At 53.2% G+C, this 21876-nt stretch overlaps 1 protein-coding gene across 2 annotated transcripts; it reads right to left on the bottom strand.

Annotated features, from left to right (window-relative positions):
* Positions 1-1894: 1894 nt before the first annotated feature.
* On the bottom strand, positions 1895-20076 carry Cpne9 (copine family member 9). Of its 2 annotated transcripts, XM_048356253.1 has the most exons (16): positions 19990-20076; positions 19745-19821; positions 15971-16034; positions 15748-15851; positions 15291-15395; positions 13996-14037; positions 13742-13817; positions 13602-13655; positions 13132-13193; positions 11814-11860; positions 10632-10813; positions 10298-10425; positions 4498-4600; positions 3562-3619; positions 3146-3219; positions 1895-2133 (listed from the first exon to the last, which is right to left on the bottom strand). In XM_048356253.1, the coding sequence occupies exons 4-16, from the start codon at positions 15837-15839 to the stop codon at positions 1948-1950; spliced, it is 1209 nt and encodes a 402-aa protein (XP_048212210.1). In that variant the 5' UTR covers positions 15840-15851; positions 15971-16034; positions 19745-19821; positions 19990-20076; the 3' UTR covers positions 1895-1947. The 2 variants fall into 2 exon arrangements, with proteins under 2 accessions (XP_048212210.1, XP_048212211.1); XM_048356254.1 differs by lacking the exons at positions 15971-16034; positions 19745-19821 and having other exon boundaries at positions 15748-15921; positions 19990-20028.
* Positions 20077-21876: the final 1800 nt, after the last annotated feature.

Genomic DNA, 21876 nt, shown 5'->3' with positions numbered 1-21876 from the left:
TTTGGGGGAGGGTGGCTGAGAATGTAGGTGCCAGGAAGGTATGCTTGCTCAACAGTGCTTGAACACTTTTGTCCTTAGACTGTACAAGCTCCTATTACATCTTAATGCAAACTTTGCATTCAACATCCTAAAATGCACATTTTACATAACAGTGTTGGGTACATAGTGAAGATGCTAGCCATTACGCTCACTTTAAAAATTCGGAATAAGGGCTGGGAATATGGCCTAGTGGCAAGAGCGCTTGCCTCCTACACATGAAGCTCTCAGTTCGATTCCCCAGCACCACATATATGGAAAACGGCCAGAAGGGGCGCTGTGGCTCAAGTGGCAGAGTGCTAGCCTTGAGCGGGAAGAAGCCAGGGACGGTGCTCAGGCCCTGAGTCCAAGCCCCAGGACTGGCCAAATAAATAAATAAATAAATAAATAAATAAATAAATAAAAATTCGGAATAAGTCACATGTGAAACTTGGAAATTACTATGAGAAGGAGTAGGAGAAACACTAGAACTCATAGGCAGAAACTTTGAAAGAGTCCCAGGGGCACAGCAGATAGGAGATAGACTTGACAAATGGGATCACATCAAAATAAAAAGGTTGGGGCTGGGGATATGGCCTAGTGGCAAGAGTGCTTGCCCCGTATACATGAGGCCCTGGGTTCAATTCCCCAGCACCACATATACAGAAAACGGCCAGAAGTGGTGCTGTGGCAGAGTGCTAGCCTTGAGCAAAAAGAAGCCAGGGACAGTGCTCAGGCCCTGAGTTCAAGGCCCAGAACTGGCCAACAAAAAAAAAACAAAAACAAAAACAAAAATAAAAAGGTTGGGGCTGGGAATATGGCCTAGTGGTAGAGTGCTTGCCTAGCATGCATGAAGCCCTGGGTTCGATTCCTCAGCACCACATATATAGAAAAAGCCAGAAGTGGCACTGTGGCTCAAGTGGTAGAGTACTAGCCTTGAGCACAAAGAAGCCAGGGACACTGCTCAGGCCCTGAGTCCAAGCCCCAGGAAAGGCAAAAAACAAAATAAAATGTTTCTGCATAGCAAAGGACATAGTTACTAAACTAGAAAGACAGTCAACAGACTAGACGATCTTTACCAGCAGTATATCAGACAAAGGGCTAATATCCAAAATATACAAAGAGCTCCTGAAACTAACCCCACCCCAAATTAATAAACCAGTCACTAAACGGTCAAAGGAGCTAAGGAGAGACTTCTCAGAAGAGGAGGCAAGAATGGCAATGGAACACGAGGGGAAATGCTCATCATCCCTGCCATAAAGGAAATGCAAAATCACAACTCTGTGGGGCCCCAGTGGCTCACACCAGTGATCCTAGCTACTCAGGAGGCTGAGATCTGGCCTTTTCTGTGTATGTGGTACCGAGGAATTGAACCCAGGTCTTCATGCATGCTAGGCAAGCACTCTATTCCAAAGCCACATTCCCAGCCTCCCCCCCCTTTTTTTTTCTGATAAAGCCAATTTCTTCTCAGGTCAGGAATCCTTGTGAGAATCTGATGAAAGTTATATATCTGTCTCCTGAGAATCTCACATACATACACACACACACACACACACACACACACACACTATTTCTTATTATTTAAAAAATGTTTGCCTTGCATGACGAAGTGCTTGGATGAGTGTGTAACCCCGCAGAAGCCTTTCCTTTCTCACGCCCTCGTAGTGTGGCTCTCGTGGTCTTCCTAGTCTTTTTCTCCCGAGACCCATGACACAGAGGCGGCGTAAAGATCAGCTTTATTGTTGGCATGAAGGCAAGGAGGCGGTGACAGTGCCCGGCCCTTGCGCTGTGGGCCGGGTGGACTCGTCGCCAGCCAGCACTGATCACTGGACTGCCCTCCCAGGGGGGCCCAGAGCTCCGGGGGGGCGCCGCTGGCTGTCAGCAGGGGGTGAGCAAACAAGCAGATGGCGAGGTGTTGAATGGGTGGACTCCTCACGGCTGGCCTGGACCCGCGGTGGGGCTGGGGTTGGCGGGGGGTGGGGGCCGAGGCTGGATGTCCCGCGTCCGCATGTAGGACAGAAGCTGCTCGGGGATCTCGGCCAGCACGTCCTTGGCCAGTCGGGCCATGCTCAGAACCTGGTTCCCGGATCGGTCGACGTAGTCTCGGAATGGGACGAACTAGGACAGACCCAGACGGGAAGCTGTGAGCCCTAGGTCAGGCGAAGGCGTAGCGGGGAGGATTCGCCTTTAATCCTCCACATCGCTTTCTAAGTACTGCACTGTCCTCTCCCCTCATCTCTGGATTTGTTTTATTCCGCCCGCTTTGTGCAGTCCACTGAAATACTCCTGCCGACGTCATCCGTAGGTGCGTATTGCTAAGTTGCGTTTTGGTTTTTTTGGCTAGTCCTGGGGCTTGAACTCAGGGCCTGAGCACGGTCCCTGAGCTTCTTTTGTTCAAGGCTAGCACTCTACCACTTGGGTCACAATACCACTTCTGGCCTTTTCTGTGTATGTGGTGCTGAGGAATCGAACCCAGGGTTTCTGTGCGTGCTAGGCAAGCACTCTACCATTAAGCCACATTCCCAGCCCCACAGTAGTCTTTTTAAAAATGTTGCTAGACTTCTCCTTTGTCTTCCAGTACATTTCAGTATAATCGTAAACACATGCCACTCTTACCCCATGCTCTTTATGATTTTCCTCCTGCCTTTCTGGAAGCTTCCCTCCAGGAAGCAGACAGATTCCTTGAACATGCAAGTCTGACAGTCTTGTCCATTCTTGTAAAGTCCTTTGAAAGCACTGTCAAGGCTCCTTCCTCTAGCTCAGTAGATCCGCTACCCTGCTTGGAGCCCCTGGGCCTTCTCACAGGCCACTTCTCTGCCTGTGAGATTTAGAACTCCTTCAGGACTCAGCTCACAGGTCACTTCCTCACAGAAGCCTCCCCCGATCTCCAAGGTAGGTTCCCTACTATTGGCTGCACTTAGAGTGGCATTGGCCCTAGCATAAACACAGCGGGTGTTTAGCTGTGATTGTCCATTACCCGTTGCCTCCACTAGAGGGCAGGGACCTTGGAGATCTCTACCTTAGAGCCACCAAGCAGAAGCAACCTTGCCAAATGAATGAGGAAGGACGGGGAAAGTAAGTGAGGGCCGCGGCTACTTAGCCTCTCCCTCCTCCCCCGCGTCAGGCCTACCTGAACAATGTCCCGCTCTGCATAGCGCCCCCTGGAGGACACACGTACATCATCTCCATCCAGTTCTTCCATTGCTGCAGGAAAGACACCTGGATTGACTGGCCTCCCCAACCCCTGCCGTCCCCCCCCCACCCCCGCGTCTTAGCTCCTCTCCAGAGCCACCATGCGAATGCCTACAGATACTCGTATTGTGGAATTACCTATGTCAATACTAGTAAATCTGCCCTCCTAGAAATCTGACAAGGGGAAAGTTCTGGTATCATGAGCTTTGGTTCTGAAGAGGAAACGGGTCGGAGGTGTGTCACTTACTCAGGATTCCCACAGGGATGTCTGTCCACCCTGACCTTGTGCGGTAGGCCCGAGTGCCCAGTCCCCTCCCGTTCTCCCCAGTTCCTAGTCCCCTCCATTCTACTCACCCTCAAACATAGCCGGTCCCACACCAACAATAATGATGGACATGGGCAGCGAGGAGGCCTGTGGGAAGAGGGGAAGGATTGGGGTGAGCAGCTGTGACAAAAGAGGTGGCTTGGAATCCTTTCTGTGTGTCGGGTGTACATCTTGTGAGCAGTCCCCAGTTGTCTTTGTTCCAGGCTGTACTTAAGCTTGAACTCTGGGCCTGGGCCTCGTTCCTGAGCTTTTGTGCTCAAGGCTAGCACTCGGCCATTTGAGCCCTAGCTCCACTTCTGGCTTTCTGGTGGTTAATTGGAGATAAGAGTCTCACAGACTTTCCTGCCTAAGATGGCTTTGAACCATGATCCTCAGATCTCAGCCTCCTAAATAGCCAGGATTATAAGTGTGAGCTACAGGCATGCAGCGCAGACTATTCTTTTGAAAGATGTGTATCTATCAAGCAATGTGGAAGGATAAACAGTGTCTTCTAGAGCAGAACATTTACTGACTCAAGTATAATTTTTATTTTAATTAATTAATTAATTTGCCAGTCCTGAGGCTTGAACTCAGGGCCTGGACACTGTCCCTGAGCTCCTTTTCCTCAAGGCTAGCACTCTACCTCTTGAGCCACAGCGCCACTTCTGGCTTTGTCTACATAGGTGGTGCTGAGGAATCGAACCCAGGGCTTCATGCATGCTAAGCAAGCACTCTCCCACTAAGCAACACTCCCAGCCTCGAGGATAATTTTTAAAAGGTCTCCCACTGGTACACAAGATAGGCCTGCTTCCTGCCCATAATACAAGATCGGCCTTCTCTGAGCTCAGCGCTCCTCTCCTGCAGTGCAACCCTTGGAGAATCAGGGCAAATGCCAACTCTCTAGAAACAGCAGTTGCCACTGGCTTGGAATGGCCAGCCCGACAGCCCTCTCTCCACAGCCCCCGAGCGTCCCTCCCCAGACTCACGCTGACGATGGCCTCTTTGGTCTGCGTCATGTCCGAGATGACCCCATCCGTGATGATGAGCAGAACATAGTACTGGGAACCGTCAGAGATCTTGGCTGCTGCCCTGCATGGGAGAACGAGGTGGGCAGCTGGCTGAAAGCACAGGGGCCGTCGCTTCCTTCCGCAGCCAGTGCAGGCTGTGGGCAGACCCGAGGCCTCTGCGGCCCTGGCTGCTCCCCCACACCTTGCGCTGGCCCCTCTGCCATCTCTGACCTAACACTCATCCAGCACTTTCTAGGGTGGGTACTGCGGACATGGAGGAGGGAAAAGCAAGCCCTCCTGCTGAGATGAGCCCAAAGATCACAAGGAGCAGTGGGAAATGACCACCGAGAGCCGCGCGTGACCGTGACCGCGGGGAAGGTTTCTTGAAGGGAGTGACGTTTGAAGCTAGATACTGGGCTACCAGGTGTTACTATGCCTGAATCCTAGCTGATCCTAGAGAATCAGGGTTCAAAACCAGCCCAGGCGGGAAGTCTGTGACACTTATCTCCAATTCACCAGCTAAAAGTCCAAGTGGAGGTGTGGCTCAAGTGGTAGATCACCAGCCTTGGGTGAAAAAGCCAAGCCAGAGCACGAGGTCCCGAGTTCAAACTCCGGTATGAACGCACGCGTGCACGCACATGGTCCCTCAATTTTGCATTTCAGGAAAACAAGGTAGGAAGGGTGCAGGCAGTAGCAGACCGTGGTCTCCTGAATTCCAGTCCCAAGACAGACCGTTTCCATGACGGTTGAAGGGCCTACTAGACAGTGCTCTCCGAAATCCCCAGGGCAACGGTGAGCGAGCAGAACCAGATCGTTCTGACCCAGTCTACCCCGGGCTCAGGATGGGAGTTGGTCAGGATCCTTTGGATCCTGCTCAGCAGCTCCTGCCTCTTTCTTGGATTCTGGCCCCATCTTCCTGGCCTAGAACTTACTCTCACAACTCACTCATTTCGCAAACTGTCCCCGTACATCCGCTACGTGCCGCAGCAAGCTGGGCGCTGAGTACGGAGCAAGGGACAGGCCGTCGTCCTCGGGGGACAGACGCTCGCACACAGGGGAACGCTGAGGTTAGGGCGCCGAGAAAGCGACGGCTAATGGAGACTTGGAAAAGGGAGTGGCATTTAGCCAGGCGACTGGTGGGTGGGGTTCCAGCAGGGATGGGAAGGTCAAGGAGGACGGTGTTCCTGAAAGGTGCAGAGGCAAGGGTGTTGTGGGAGTCACGTGAGAGGAACGACCGAGGAGAGCTGAGGCTGGGCGGGTGGGTGAGGGCCGATCCTGATGCGTGTGTCAGGGGGAGCCGTTGGAGTGGGGGAAGGCTTGGGAGCCCGGGAGGTCCACCTTGGCTTCCCGGTGCTGCCACTGAGATCCGGGAAGTTCGCCGAGGAGCTGGTGACCCGTGTGGGGAGGCCGGGCTGTGCCCTGTGCCTCTACACTGTAAGAAACACAATCGTCCCTGCGCGCTGGAGGCGGTGGTCTAGTGTAATCCTCCCTGCCTCTCTATGAGACGGGCAGACAGTACTCTTTCATTCGTGTGTGTGTGTGTGTGTGTGTGTGTGTGTGTGTGTGTGTGTTGGAACTGGAGTCAAACCTAGGACCTTGCGCTGTTGTCTAGGTTTTGCATACATCGAGCCACAGCTCCACTTCTGGCTTTTTGGTAATTAGAGATGAGAGTCTCTCGGATTTATCTGCCTGGCTGGCTTCCAACCTCAACCTCAGCCTAGAATAGATGTAGCTAGAATTACAGACGTGAGATACTGCCACCCAGCTTCTTTATTCCTTTTTTTTTTTTTCTGGCCAGTTCCGGGGCTTGACCTCAGGGCCTGGGCACTGTCCCTGAGTGTTTTTGCTCAAGGGTAGTGCTCTACCATTTGAGCCACCACTCCACTTCTGACTTTATTTTTGTCAGACCTGGGACTTGAACTTGGGGCCTGAGTGCTGTCCCTGAGCTCTTTTGCTTAAGGCTAGCGCTCTACCACTTTGAGCCACAGTGCCACTTCCAGTTTTTGAGTGGTTCATTGGAGATAAGAGTCTCATGGGGACGTTTCTGCTCAGGCTGGCTTCGAACCATCATCCTCACATCTCAGCCTCCTCCTGAGTAGCTGGGATCACAGGCGTGAGCCACTGGCACCCAGCGACTTTTTTTTAAAAAAGTTAATTGGAGATAAAAGTCTCTCTCTCTGGCTTTTCTCCCTGTGCTGGCTTCGAACAGTGATCCTCAGTTCTCAGCCTCAGGAATAGCTAGGACTATAGGCAATGAGCCACTGGTGCCCAGCTTGTTTTCGTATGAGACATTAAGCAGCAGCCTTGGGGCTATGAAGCCTGAGTTCAAAGCTGCTCTCAGTCAACAGAGACAAAAGGCTTGCTCCCACTGCTGTGCACACCTGGCTTCTTTCTGGATTCTCCTGCACTGTCCAGTCAGATCCGCCGCGGTCCACTGACTTGCTGGTTTTTCTCCCAGCCTCGGCACCCTCCCTCCATCTACAGCAGGCCCGGGCCTTCCAGCCTGTGGAATACAGCCCTGTGCACAGACCTGGGCTAGCTGCACCTCCTAGAGGATTCTCACACTGGAGGAAGTGAGGGGAGCCCAAGGATGAATCCACTGTGCTTCATCTTCTCATAGGTGAAGCTAGATGGCAATAACTACACGTACAACATCTATAAGATGTTTTTTAAAGCAGTCCTGGGCACCAGTGGCTTATACCTGTAACCCTAGCTACTCAGGAGGCTGAGGTCTGAGGATTGCAGTTCAAAGCCTGTCTGGGCAGGAAAGTCCATGAGACTCACATCTCCAAATTAGCCAGCCAGAGTGGGGCTATGGCTCAGGTGGTAGAGCAAAAACGCTAGCCTTGAGCAAAAAATCTCAGGGACAGTGCCCAGGCCCTGAGTTCAAGCCCCATGAGGGGCACAAAAAAAATTAAAAGAAAACATAGTGGGAAGAAGAGAAAATCTGCATGGGTTTGTAGGATCAACTATGGAGACTTCAAAGATGTTCTTAGCCTAGCTGCTTTCTGTTGTGCCCTCAGGTTCCCTCAGAGGGATGGAGTCTCTCGCCTTTGCTGGTAGGCAACTTGCTAGAAAAGTCTGGGAAGAGCTGGCCTACAGAAGGTCATGATTTATTTATACTTCTGTCTTTGTCGCAGGCAAAAAGGCAAGAGCCCCCAGGGGCAGGAATGAGGTCTTATTGATCTGTGAGTCTCCAGGGTCCCAACAAAGAACCAGCACATGCAGATGGTCTCGAAATAGCGACAATGATGACAACAGTGACAGGAATAGCTAACCTCGCATGACTTAGGATGTGGTAGGTTCAACTCTACATGCTAGTCTTGTGTTGACACAAGTCACAATCTTTTTGTGTGTGTGTGTGTGTGTGTGTGTGTGTGTGTGTGTGTGATGGGCTTGAACTCAGGGCCTGGGCACTGTCCCTGAGCCTCTCTGTGTTCAAGGCTAGCCCCTTTACCACTTTGAGCCACAGCACCACTTCCGGTTTTCTGGTAAATGGAGATAAGAGTCTCATGGACTTTCCTGCCCGGGCTGGCTTCAAACCATGATCCTTAGACTCCAGCCTCCTGAGTAGCTAGGATTATAGGCGTGAACCACCAGTGCTGGCTCCAACCACAATCTTGTGATACAGATGTTGTTTCTATTATTCTCATTTTACAAATGAAGAGACAGGCACAGAGAGGTTGTGTTGGCCTAATCCACACAGCTAGCATATGGCAGAATCAGTGTATCAATTTATTTTAGGTAGTTTAGTTCTAGAGTCCATTCTCATGATATACAACCCTCACGGAATTTTTTCTTGTCTTTTTTTTGGGGGGGGGGGAGGCACTGGAGATCAAACCCAGGACATTGCACTAGCTAGGCAAGTGCTTTGCCACTGAGCTACATCCCAGCCCCCTCACAGGACTTTTATTGTGTGAATAAATAAGTACAGTTGTCAAAGATTAGATTGTTAAAGGCAGATGACAAGTAGGTAGGTGGGTAAATTGGTAGCTAGATAGAAAGAAAGACTAGATAGATAGGTAGGTAGATAGGTAGATAGATAGATAGATAGATAGATAGATAGATAGATAGATAGATAGATAGATAGCTGGATAGATTTAAAACCAGGCACCAGTGGCTCATACCTACAATACTAGCTATTCAGTAGGCTGAGATCCGAAGATCACTGTTCCAAGCCAGACAGGGCAGAAAAATCTGTGAGACTCTTTATCTCCAGTTAGCTAGCAAAAAGCTGAAAGTATAGCTATGGTTCAAGTGGTAAAGTACAAGCCTTGACCAAGAAAAGCCCAGAAACAATGCGTAGGCCCTGAGTTCAAGCCCCGGGACTGGCACTAGCACACACATGCATGCACACACACGAATGTTTAATAGCAATAACAACCAAGAAAAAAAAAAAGCTTATAGGTCTCGGAATGTGGCTTAGTGGTAAAGTGCTTGCATAGCATTCATGAAGCCCTAGGTTCAACTCAGTACCACATAAGCAGAAAAAGCCAGAAGGGGCGCTGTGGCTCAAGTGGCAGAGTGCTAGCCTTGAGCAAAAAGAAGCCAGGGACAGTGCTCAGGCCCTGAGTTCAAGTCCCAGGACTGGCCAAAATAAATAAATAAAACATAAAACATATTATATGATGCATGTGTGAAATATCATGTTGAAAACCCTTGGTTCAGTTAATATACACACACAAAAAAAATGAGTGACCAGAAAGTGAAACTGGAGCTTGTGGGGGTAACAGCAGGAGGGTGATCGGGGTGAATGTGGTCAAGGTACTTGATGAACATACATGAAAATAGAGAAGGGACACCCGCTGATACTACTTTAAGAAGGGGAGAAGGGAGAAGAAAGAGGGGGTGATGTCGATATGTTGTATGAATGTATAGAAGTGTCACAGTGAAACCAGTGTGTACAATGGAATAATAATTATAATAATATAATTGTATATGATTACTTAGAATAAATATTATATATAATCATATGTGATATAATATATATTTTATAGTAATAAAAAACCAGCAGTGACATGCTACATGAAATCTGACTCTATTTTATGGATATATAAGGAAAGCTTGTCAAGGATTCCTTTTATATCCAGAGTTACTCTCAGAGTAACTTGGGGCTCGAACTCTGAGCCTGAGCACTAACCCTGCGCCTTTGTACTCAAGGCTAGTGCTCTCTTGACCACTGGATCCTCAACTATATTTCTGGCTTGTTTTGTGTGGTGAACTGGAGATTCGGGTCTCACGGACTTTCCTGCCCTGTCTGGTTTTGATCCTCAGGTCTAGGATTAGAGGGAGGAATTCTGTTGTTACATCCATATATATGTTTATACTGTGTGCCAGTCAATTTCACTACTTTGTGTGTATGCGTGTGTGTATTCTGTGCATGTGTGTGTGTGCGTGTGTGCACAAGTACTGGGGTTTGTGTCTCACTTGGCTTTTCTGCTCAAGGCTGGTGCTCTACCACTTGAGCCACATCACCACTTCTGGATTTTTGCTTGTTAACTGGTGATAAGAGCCTCACAGATTTGTCTCTCTGGGCGGGCTTTGAACCGCAATCCTTGGATCTCAACCTCCTGAGTAGCGAGGATTACAGGTGGGAGCCACCAGTGCCCTCTTCTCTCTCTTATGGAAACTCAAGGCTGTCTGGAGGCTGGACTGTCTCTCCCAGTGGGCAGCTGGTTGACGCCCTCCCTGGTATTAAGTACCAGAGCGTGGCTAGACCCGAGTCCACCCATAGTGGACTGGACTGTCCTTTGGGGATAATTCCCCCCACTCTCCATACCTGGCCACCTGATTGATGACAGGAGCAAAGTAGGTGGGCCCGTAGAGCTGCACGGTGCGCAGGCTCTGGAAATAACTCTCCAGCACGCCCTCGATGCCCGCGCAGTTGGGGTCCTCGTCGTTGTTGTTCTGTGGAAGAGAAAGAGTCCTGCCAAGCTGAGCCATGCAGGGTAACGCCCGGGAATGCTCTGATCCCAGCTCGCTCCTTCCATCCCCCTCCTGTCCCTTCCAGCTTCCCTCGGAGCCCACGGTGCCCCCTCTCGCCGCTTGCTGCCCTTGGTAGCCCTTGAAAGGGAAACCCGTCCGTCCTGTTGTGGGTGGGGGGCAGACCGTACCAGGGGAAACTGGTGAGAGATCCTCCCCTCGGGGGGCAGCTTGGCCCCAAAGCCATAGGCTGGGAAGAGCTTGTCACTGTCATAGTCCTGGATGATCTCCCCCACCGCCTTGAGGGCCATGGCGTAGGCGCTGAGCTGGTAGGGACTCACGTAGTGCAGGGAGGTGGGCTGCAGGGGATTCCCTGTAGGGACACAGGAGCCCCAGCCTTGTGGTCACCTGATCACCCACACGGTCATTCATTTCCTTCTCCTTGTATGTATCCAGCCATCTATCCATTTATCTCCCCTCCACCCATGTGTTCTCTCACTTAACCATTTACCCACATGTCCATCTACCCATTCACCCGGCCATAAATCCGTTTTCAATCTACCCATCCATCTCTTTTCCTATCTACATTCTCTTAAGAATTAAGCCATCCAGGGCCTGGGGATATGGCCTAGTGGCAAGAGTGCTTGCCTCGTATACATGAGGCCCTGGGTTCGATTCCCCAGCACCACATATACAGAAAATGGCCAGAAGTGGCGCTGTGGCTCAAGTGGCAGAGTGCTAGCCTTGAGCAAGAAGAAGCCAGGGACAGTGCTCAGGCCCTGAGTCCAAGCCCCAGGACTGGCCAAAAAAAAAAAAAAAGAATTAAGCCATCCACCCACCCATCCACCACTTATCTTCCTTTTCTCTCCATCTGTATAGTCACATCATTTTATCCAGCCAGCCATCCCTGTCCATTCCATTCACCCACTTGCTTATCTGTTCTCATATAGGCCCAATTCTCTTGTCCACTGATCTGTTCCTCTGCCTACTTATCTGTTATTTCCTCAACTTAGAATAGCTGTCTGCCAACACACCATCCATGCATCTGCTTATCCAGTCTATTGTATTCACCCGCTCACCCACTGCTTTTTTACCTCCTGTTCACTTGCCCACCTCTCCTAATACCCCATTCTCTCCCAAATCTGCTTACTCTTCTGCCAGTTGAGTTACCTATCCTTTCCACCTGGCTTGATTTATCTATCTCCTCCATCTTACGCTCAATGGTCTCTCTCTCCTACCTGAACCATCCTGGCGGGGCATTACATAAATGTGGGCTTCTTGGGGTGGGAAACCCTTATTCCCTGATAGGCATTCCTTAGCACCCTTCCGCCGAAACCACCTCCCCACCCCCCCATGCCCCATCCATTCCTCACCATTGGAAGCTGTGAAGTCAATCGCCACGGTGAAGTTCAGCTGTGTCCTGTTGGGGAAGGACATGGCTTGCGTCGGGAGGGATCAGTTGCGGTGACAACAGTATTTCTCAAACACAAATGTGCATCCACACCACCTACAGCTCATGCTAACTTGTAGGTTCTGATCCAGGCAGTTTAGGTGGACGGACGGATGTCCCGAGTGATGCTGACACTGCGGGTGCGCAGGCCACAGTTGGGATAGGAATGAAATGCCACCTTGTGACAAGTGCATCATGGGTCGCTTAACCCTTTTTGTAGCCCTGCAGTAGTCATTCAAATCTCCATTCTTCACAGGGGAAAAGGAAGGTGCAGAGAAGCAGTTTGCCTGCCTGCCTCTACACTACCAAGCAAAAATGTCCATTAGAGTCTGCTTTGCTTTCCATTTCTCTTGATCTCTCCTTCCTGTCGACCTATAACTTTGTGTGTGTGTGTGTGTGTGTGTGTGTGTGTGTGTGTGTGTGTGTGTGTGTGTGTATGTGTGTGTGTGCGCGCTGGGATTGGGTCTAGCACCTTGAAGGTATTGAGTGCATGCTCTACCACTGGCTATATATACCCAGCTCCTAGCCATAACTTTTTTTTTTTTTTTTTGTCCATTGTGGGGCTTGAACTCTGGGCCTGGGCGCTGTCCCTGAGTTCTTCAGCTCTACCACTTTGAGCCACAGTGCCACTTCAGGTTTTCTGGTGGTTAATTGGATATATGAGTCTCACAGGCTTTTCTGCCTGGGCTGGCTTTGAACCATGATTCTCAGATCTCAGCCTCCTGAGTAACTGTGATTACAGGCGTGAGCCACCGGTGCCCAGCTCCAGCCATAACGTTTATCTGGGCCCCATTCAGGTCGCTGAGGCCACCATTGAAGACGACTGGTCCGGCAGCCATCTTGGGGGGGCGGGGGCTAGAAGGCAGCCCTATAAAGAGAACCAAGAGCCATGACATTTTGCGCTTTATACACCTTTGATAAATAAGAAAGGTGAGTCAGGTGCTGGTAGAACACACCTGTCATTCTAGCAACTCAGGAGACTTGAGATCTGAGGACTGTGGTTCAAAGCCAGCCTGGGCAAAAGCGTTTATGGGACTCATTCTCAATTCACCACCAAAAAGAAAGCCAGAAGTAGAACTGTAGCTCAAGTGGTAGAGTGCTAGTCTTAAGTAACAATGCTAAGGGACAGCACCCAGATTATGACTGGACACACACACACACACACACACACACACACACACACACACACACACGCACACAGAGCCCACTGCTGGGCCGTCAGCGCTGGGTCTGTGACTAACCCTCCCTTGATGTAATCCACAAAAGTGAATTCGGAGTCCACAGAGAAGGACAGCAGCGTCACCTGCGGGACAGAGGAGGCCGCCCCGCCGCTTTGGGAGGGGCAGCCGCAGGGAGAGAGGCTTACGGCCTGAGGCCCGGGACTCTACTTCGATGCCAGTCCGGCCTACCACGTTTAGTTCTGGAAGGGGAAGCTGGAAGGCAGCAATGCCTTTGGAATTGGAACCTATATTACATTTGCAATGCAACTTAAGGTTGTCTTTTTTTTAATTCTATAAAAATCTTTCCTAGGTGAAAGTTTAATAATAATAATAAAAAAGGGCAAAGAACGATGTCCACAGTGCCACCTGCTGCCCGCCATTCCCGTAGCCAGGCGATGTGTACCGCTGTCTCCCCTCCCCCCACGGTCAGGTATTGGTCGCGGGGGCAGAAGGGGGAGGACAGGGAGGCCAGGGCTCTGGGGAGCACTCACGGTTCCCGAGTTGACGTACTTCTTCTTCTTACATTTCTTCCGAGGGTTCAGTACCTGAGCGGAGGAGGGCGACAGCCATGGCGGGAGGCCGGAGTCCGGGCTCCCCCGGCGGGCCAGCCGGGCCGGGCTGGGGCTCTCACCTCATACACGGTGAACTGATTCTGGGCCTTGCTCAGCTCCCGGTAGCTGGTGGTGAACTCGCCGATGAAGTCGTGGCTGTAAGGAGGCAGCAGCTAGTGCTGGGGGGGACTCGGGATGGCGGTGCCCAGCCCCAGGCACCGACCATCTCCCTCGGTCCCCCAGGCGTTTTGGGGGTTCCTAGTGAGTGTGCCAGACTTACGGGGAGGTATCTAGGTTAAGTACAGGAGAAGGGGATGTATGGGGGCAGTTCTACCTTCCATCTCGATCCCAGTCGTATACGTCGATCTTCACTGTTCTGAAATATGCAAGATAAACACAGGCTCCACCATGCATAATAAATCCTAGAGGCATTTGCACCAAACCCTGGTCATCCTCCCTTCCATCTCCCGGTTCATTTTTCAACCTTCCTCCTTCCATCTTTTTATTCAATGGTCCAGCCTGTACCTGTCTCCTCCTTCTATTCATTCCCATTGCCATCAGAGCTATGACTCTTCTACCATCTATTGACCTTTCTATTCCAGATATTTTTTTCTCAGCGCTTCCAAAGATTATCTCATTTAATTTAGCAATTTCACTCTATAAGAGTAAGTACTAGGGCTAGGAATGGGGCTTAGTGGTCGAGTGCTTGCCTAGCATGCATGAAGCCCTGGGTTCGATTCCTCAGTACCACATACACAGAAAAAGCTGGAAGTGGTGCCCGTGGCTCAGGTGGTAGAGCACAAGCCTTGAGCAAAAGAAGCTTAGGGACAGTGCCCAGGCCCTGAGTGGAAGCCGCAGGACTGGCAAAAAAAAAAAGGAGTAAGTACTATTAGTGATACTTTTGGATGAGGAATCAGATATGGAAGAAAAAGAGAAAGAAGGAAGAAGAGAAAAGAGGAAGAGAAGAGAGGAAGGAAAGAAGGAAGGAAGGAGGGAGGGAAGGACAGCCAAGGTAATGTGGCTAAGATTGCAGTTAGTAAGTGATGGAGCTGATGTTTATTTATCTATTCATTCTTCATTTATTCGTCAGTCCTGGGGCCCGAATGCTCTCCTTGAGCTCTTGTGCTCAAGGCCAGTCCTCTACCACTTTGAGTCACAGCGCCTCTTCTGGCTTTCAGGTGTTTAATTAGAAGAGTCTCATAGACTTTCTTTTCTGGGCTGGCTTCAAACTGTGATCCTCAGATCTCAGCCTCCTGAGTAGCTAGGATTATAGATGTGAGCCACCAGCGCCCAACTTTTTCTCTTTCTTTCTTTCACCCATCCTGGACCTTGAATTCAGGGCCTGGGCTCTATCCCTGAGCCTTTCCATGCTTAAGGCTAGATAGCGCTCCACCACTTGAGCCACAGCGCCACTTCTGGCCTTTTCTGTGTATGTGGTGCTGAGGAATCGAACCCAGGGCTTCCTGCGTGCTAGGCAAGCACACGACCACTAAGCCACCTTCCCAGCCCCCAGTGCCCGACTTCTAGTGATCCTTTTAGACATGCATTCGCCTAGGTTCAACCTTTGCCCCCCCACCCCCACCCCCGCCGCCCTGGGGCCCTTCCCCCGCGGCTGGTCCTGAAGCAGACCTGTCATAGTCTCCGTTGCACAGCGCCCGCACCGGGATGCTGAACGGCTGCCACACGGGGTTCAGCGTGTTCTTCACAACCTCTGTCTTGTGGCAGATGGTGAACCTGGAAGGGAGCCCGAGATTGGAACTTACCTGGAGGGAGGACTGGGACAGAGGTAGACAGCCCGACCCTTTGGTTGTGGTTGTTTTGTTAGCCCTAGGGTTTGAACTCAGGGCCTGGGCACTGTCCCTGAGCTTTTGCTCAAGGCTGGCGCTCTACCACTTGAGCCACCGTGCCACTTCCCACCTTTTCTGTGTATGTGGTGCTGAGCAGTGGAAGCCAGGGCTTCATGCCTGCTAGGCGAGCGCTACGGCTAAGCCACACTCCCAGAAGCCCAACTCTGGTAGAGTCCCAAGATCCCCCAGGCTAGGCATGGGCTGCATATGTAGCCTGCGGGGCACGGGGCACGACTCACGTGCCATCCTCATTGCTCCTGTAGAACACGAGGAAGGGGTCTGATTTCCCAAAGAAGTCCTTCTTGTCGAGCTTGTTTGCACACAGCTGCATGGTGGCAATGTCCTAGGCACGGAGAGCGAGTGTGTTGAAAGCCAGACTTCCCCCAGCCTTTCTCTGGCCCCCTGAAGGGAGTCTGGGAGGGAGAAGGGAGCTCCTGAGTCTAGCAGGTGCCCCGTACTCACCCGACAATTGCTGAGCTCCTCTGCGGTCAGCAGAATGGTCCCACACTTCTTGCCTGGCACACCCCTGGAAGCAGAAGAGGGGGGAATTAGGCAACAAGGGCTGGAGCAGCCAATCTGGGGGTGGGGTGGACCCGGGGACTCAGTTGGCTATGTATTGACCGTCCTGTATGCGGGCCCCCTTCTGTACCAGTGGAGAATGGTCCAGTGTTGACTTGGGAGGGGGCTAGAGGAAATCTCCTCACGCTAGGGTGACAAAGGCAATTTAGAACGAGTGGACTCAGACTGGATTGGATGATTTTTCAAGCCGTGTGACCCCCAGCAAGGTACTTGGTTTTCTTCTCCATGAAATGGGAATCAAGACTACCCATGAAAGGCTTTGGTGGAGCACAATGATTAGAAGAAAGAGCAACTGTAAACATTCTAGGTATGACAGGTGTATCCTTCACTGCAGACCCTGGCGCCGCCATGATTTTCCAACGCTGCCAGCCCTCAGCGAGCTTCCCGGGGGGAGTGGAATGTCAAAGCCAGTAGGCAGGAGTCTGTTCAGACCCAAGGCAAGAGGCCAGTGTGGGTAGGTCTGTGCCTTCTGAAGCTTGTGAAATTTGGTTATTTAGGCAAAGGGCCAGGAGTGGTGGGACATGCCTGTAATCTGGGGATTGTGGAGTTTGAGGCAGATGGATCAGAAGTTCCAGGCCAGCCCGGGCTTCACATAGTGAAGATGCGATCTCACCCCTATGGCCCACAGCTCCTGAACATGGCCAGAGGAAAGCACACCCTCGTGTGAACTGGGCCTTGCTTTCAAATGCATAGCCACAGACTTGTGAAGGTCCTGCACACTGCCCGGGAGCCACGCTGCTGCTCAGCCCACGGCCTCTAGCTCACCAGATGTGCTCCGTGGCATTGCCACGCCTCCCTCCACCCTCACAGATGTGCTCTGTGGCATTGCCACGCCCCCTCCACCCTCACAGATGTGCTCCGTGGCATTGCCACGCCCCCTCCACCCTCACGCAGCCAGTGACAGGAAGACAGGCTGGGAAGGTGGCTGAGTGGTAGAGTGCTTGCCTAGCACGCATGAAGCCCTGGGTTCGATTCTTCAGTGCCACATACACAGAAAAAGCCAGAAGTAGCGCTGTGGCTCAAGTGGTAGAGCGCTGACCTTGAACAGAAGCAGCTCAGGGACAGTGCTCAGGCCCTGAGTTCAAGCCTCAAGACTGGCAAAAACAAACAAACAAAAAAACCCAATAAATTACAAGCTGGGAGCCCATGGCTCACACCTAGCTCCTCTGGAAACAGAGATCTGATGATTGAGGTTTCAAGCCTGCCTAGGCAGAAAAAGTCCAAGAGACTCCATCTCCAACAAGCCAGCAAAATGCCAAACTGGATATTCAAGTGGTAAAGCGCCAGCAAAAAAAGCAGGGAGATTATCCATTTATTTTTCTATCTGTTGATCATCTGTGTTTTGCTGTCTTGAGATTGAACCCACAGCCTTGCACATGGTGAACATGTGCTGTAACACTGAGCTACCGCTCTATGCCTGCGTCATCTTTTTGAGACTGTCTTTCTGTGTAGCCTAGGTTGGCCTTAAACTTATGATTCATCCTGCCCCTGCGTCCTCAGTGCTGGGGTTATAGGTGTATAGCACCACACCTGGAAACTTTTGTATTCTTTTGCCAGTCTTGGGGCTTGGGACTCAGGGCCTGAGCACTGTCCCTGGCTTCTTTTTGCTCAAGGCTAGCACTCTGCCACTTGAGCCACAGCGCCACTTCTGGCCATTTTCTATATATGTGGTGCTGGGGAATTGAACCCAGGGCTTCATGTATGTATACAAGGCAAGCACTCTTGCCACTAGGCCATATTCCCAGCCCCCTTTTGTATTCTTAAAAGAAAAAGTCCACAATTTTTTTGTTGTAATGTGGCCATTTTTGTGAGGGTGGGTGATCTTTTGTACAGTGATTGCCATCATGGCTGACATTAAGAAGAATATCTTTAGCCTTGCAAGACTTAGAAGGTAAACATAAAACTCCCACACTTGTTCATCAGTGTATGTTTTCAGAAAACAACAGAAAGCACTAATAATAGCTGTGTCCTTTAAGAAGATAACAAGAAAGAAAAAGTCTCTAGGCCTCAGAAAAACACCTCAGCATCTATATCTCATGTATCTTACTGTTTTTTTGATACATCCCTTTGACATATGATAGAACGTAAGAAATTCAGACTTAACTGCTAAGTGAGTCCTTCTCCCAGGTAGCTCCTCCATTGCGTGTGTGTGTGTGTACGTGTGTGTGTGTGTGTGTGCACATGTACATGCCAGTACTGGGGTTTGAACTGGGGTTTGGCCTAGGTGTTATCACTGAACTTTTTTTATTTTTTTGCTAAAGGCTGGTGCTGTACCACTTCAGTCACAATTCCACTTTTGGCTTTATGGTGGTTAATTAGAGATAATAGTCTTATGCTGGGGCTGGTTTTGAACTAGGATCCTCAATTCTTAGCCTCCTGAAGTAGCTAGGATTTCAGACGTGAGCCTGTAAGATCATTTAGACTGGTGGCACAATTCTCCTTCCTGTTTCTCAAGCCAAAGGCCTTGATCTCTACAGCAGCTGCTCTATTTCTCTCTCACTCAGCCACTCTGTCAGGAACCTGTCAGCTCCTCCTTCCAAATATATCCAGAAATGACCACTTCTCCACTCCTTTATAGCATGCTACCTGTGCAGTGGCAGTGGATAATAACCTTTTTCTGTAGACTCAGAATTGAACTCACAGCCTCCTGATTGCTAGGCAAGTGCTTTATCATCTGAGCCACATCTTCTAGTCCTTTGGCTTTTGTTTGCAGGCAGGGTCAGATCTGGCTTAGAGCAAGATCCTTCTACCTTCACCTCCTGATAGCGGAGACCGTAGGCATATTCCATCACACTGGCTAGCTTTGGAGTTAAGGTCTCAAAAACTTCTGGCAGGGGTGGCTTGGAACCTCAATCCCTCCAAGTAGTTGGGATTACAGACAAGCACCGTCATTCCGGACTCTATTAACCTTCTAATTGCTCCTTGCTTCTACCTTGGTTTGTTTTGTTCCCACGGCAGTCAGTATGGTCACTCCTCGCCTGAGACCTCCGCCTTGACCCCCATCAGAGTAAAAGCTCAAGTCCCCAGCGGCTACAAGGCCCTCACTGGTAATTCTCCTTCCTCCAACCTCACCCCCCTGCCATCTCTCAAAGGAGCTGTGCTCTGCCTGCAGCGTGCTCCTCCCCCCTCGGTGAAGCCGGCCTCTGAGTGCTTCCTGACCATCCCGTTGAATAACACACTAGCTCCTGGAGGTTGTGGGGGGGGGGTGTGGGAGACGGGGCTTTGTATGTACACCCCTTCAACTCGGGCTCCTTGAACCCGAGTACCGCCTCAGTACAGGTGGTAGAATAGGTGGCTCCCTGATGCCTGGAACAGGTGTCTAGAACGGGCTAATGTGGTTTGTGAGGAATGTCATGGCCATGCCAGAGAATTTGGTTTAGTTCCTAAAAGCTTCCCCATGGACTAGGGCTTGGAAGTGGACCCGAAAGGTTCGGTGAGACTTAAGAACGAGCGACAAGATGGGGACTTGCCCAGCCTGAGATGGCCTTGAGCAAACCCTAGAGATCCAGCTTTCTCCCAGGGGGTCTTGGGCCATAGGGCAGGCTCCTGACCAGTGCTAGTCCCAACCTCCACTGATACAGGACAGCACCATCTTTGGGAGGGAAAATCTTGGAGGGCCCCCCCTTCCCCCCCTCCATCCCTTCCCTTTCAGCTCACGTGAGAGGTCGCTCCACACGGCTGCCCTGGCCTCCGATCACCTCTCCTAGGGCCAGGAAGGCCTGTCCCAGGAAATCCTGCGCCAGGACACACAGTCGGTGAGGCCCCGGGGTGGAGAGGAGAGGAGGGCCCGGCCGGCCCAGCCCTGGTCCGGCAGCGCCTCTGCCCTGTCCCCGGGCCAGCTCCGCTTCTGGGGCTCACCACACTGTCCCCCCCCATCCGGCCCCCCCTTCACTCAGCCTCACCTTCTGCAGGTCCCAGCGGTGGCCAAGAAGGAAGAGAAGTCATGAGGAAGGGCGCAAGCAGGAGAGGCCGGGGAGTGCGGGCTGGGGGCCTGGAGAGGTGGGGTGGGGTGGGGTGGGTGGAGTTCTGGGGAGGTTGTTGGGGACACCTGGGCACCTGGGTGGGCACAGACGGCCCACAAGGGGCCGCTTGCTTACCGGTTTGGAGATGTTGGTTTTGGAATCGACGTTGTACCTGGGGAGAGAGTCGAACCAGCATGGGGTGGGACGGGGTGGGGGAGAGGCGGGGAAGGAGTCCGGCCCTGCGAGGGTGTGGGGAGGGGAGCCTTGGCCCTCGAGGGGAAGGAGGGGGGCACCTGCCGGGGAGGTGGGCGCGCTGGGTGCCGCCGGGGGGCGGAGCTCGCCCGGGCGTGGGGCGGGGCTGGGACTAAGTGGAGCCCTTCTGATTGGGGCCGAGCTGGGCCGGGGGGCGTGGTCACCAGGATCCCGGGCCCCTCCAGGGCGGGGGGCGGGGCTAAGGCACATTTCTGGGCGGGGCCTCACACATCGAAGCGCAGATTTTGCTTTTCCTCAAAGAAATAGTCCAGGACGAATTTGCGCAGGAAGTCGGGGTTGAGCGTGTTGTCGATCACCTCGGTCCTGCCGAACTGGGCGGCGTGTGGGGAGACGAGGAGAGTCATCCCGGGGCGGGGGACAGGTGGGGGACCCCGGGGACAGGTGGGGGACCCCGGGGACAGGTGGGGGACCCCGGGGACAGGCGGGGGACCCTGGGGGACAGGTGGGGGGCCCAGGGAGATAGTCAGGGACCCCGGAGCGCTGGGACAGGCGGGGGACTCCGGGGGCAGGCGGGGGGGGGGGCTCCGGGAGCTCGGGGATAGGTGGGGGACCCCGTGGACAGGCGGGGGACCTCGAGAGCTCGGAGACAGGCGGAGGACCCCGGGGGCCAGGCGTGGGGGGGGACCCCGGGGGCCAGGCGGCCGCGCACTCACCTCCCGCCACTCCTGGCTGGCCCGGCTCTGGGTGTAAAGCACCACCACTGCAGGGGGCCGGGGAGGGCGTCAGGGCGGGCGGCGCCCCAGGGCGCCCCGACCCCACCCGCCCGCCCGGCCCGCTTACTGGGGTCCGACTTGGAGAAGGTGTCCAGGTCCAGCAGGCTCCTGGGGAAAGCGACACGGAGCGCGGCCGTTCCGGAGCCCGCCGCGCGCGCGCGCGCGCTGCCCGCCCCGGGGTCGTGCGGGGCCCCAGGGCCCCCGGCCTGACCCCCCGGCCCCCCCGGTGTGTGTGGGGGGGAGGAGGGGTCGTCCCGCGGCGGCGACGGCACCGTGCACAGCGCCGGAAGCCTCCGCGCGGACCCCCGGCCGGCCGGCCGGATGCATCCGTGCCCCGTGCCCGGTGGGAAGGGGCTGGCTCCACAACTTCCTCGTCCCGGGGCCCAGCTCCCCCCGGGGGCCGCGGACGGACCGGGCAGACCCCCCTCCCGGACCCCGCCAGCGACCCGGTCCAGCCCCGTCCGCGGATCCCCCCGGCGCGGCGCGGCCCGCTCACCGGCAGGACACGGTGATTTCGATCTTGGTGGCCGGGACGCTGCGCTCCGAGGCTCCGCCGAGAGACATGGCTGGTGGAGGGGCCGCCGGGCTAGGGGCGGCTCCTCCAGCCCCGCCGGCTCCGCCGCGCCGCCCGCCCGCCCGCCCGCCCGGCCGACTGGGGCGGTGCGGCCGCCGGCAGCGGCTTCAGATGGCAGCACAGCCCCGCCCGGCCCCGCGGGCGGCCCCCGCCCCTCCCGTGCAGGCTGCAGCGGGCTGGGGACCTCACCCGGACACCCCCCCTCCCCAACTCCGCCGCAGGGCGGGAATCCGAGGCTCGGAAATGCCTGGCTTAACCTGGGGGGTG

This window comes from Perognathus longimembris, chromosome 10 (genome assembly GCF_023159225.1).
Source record: "Perognathus longimembris pacificus isolate PPM17 chromosome 10, ASM2315922v1, whole genome shotgun sequence".
Taxonomy (NCBI): domain Eukaryota; kingdom Metazoa; phylum Chordata; class Mammalia; order Rodentia; family Heteromyidae; genus Perognathus; species Perognathus longimembris.
Note: the sequence above shows the minus strand (reverse complement) of the source record. Positions and strands in the feature narration are given on the sequence as shown.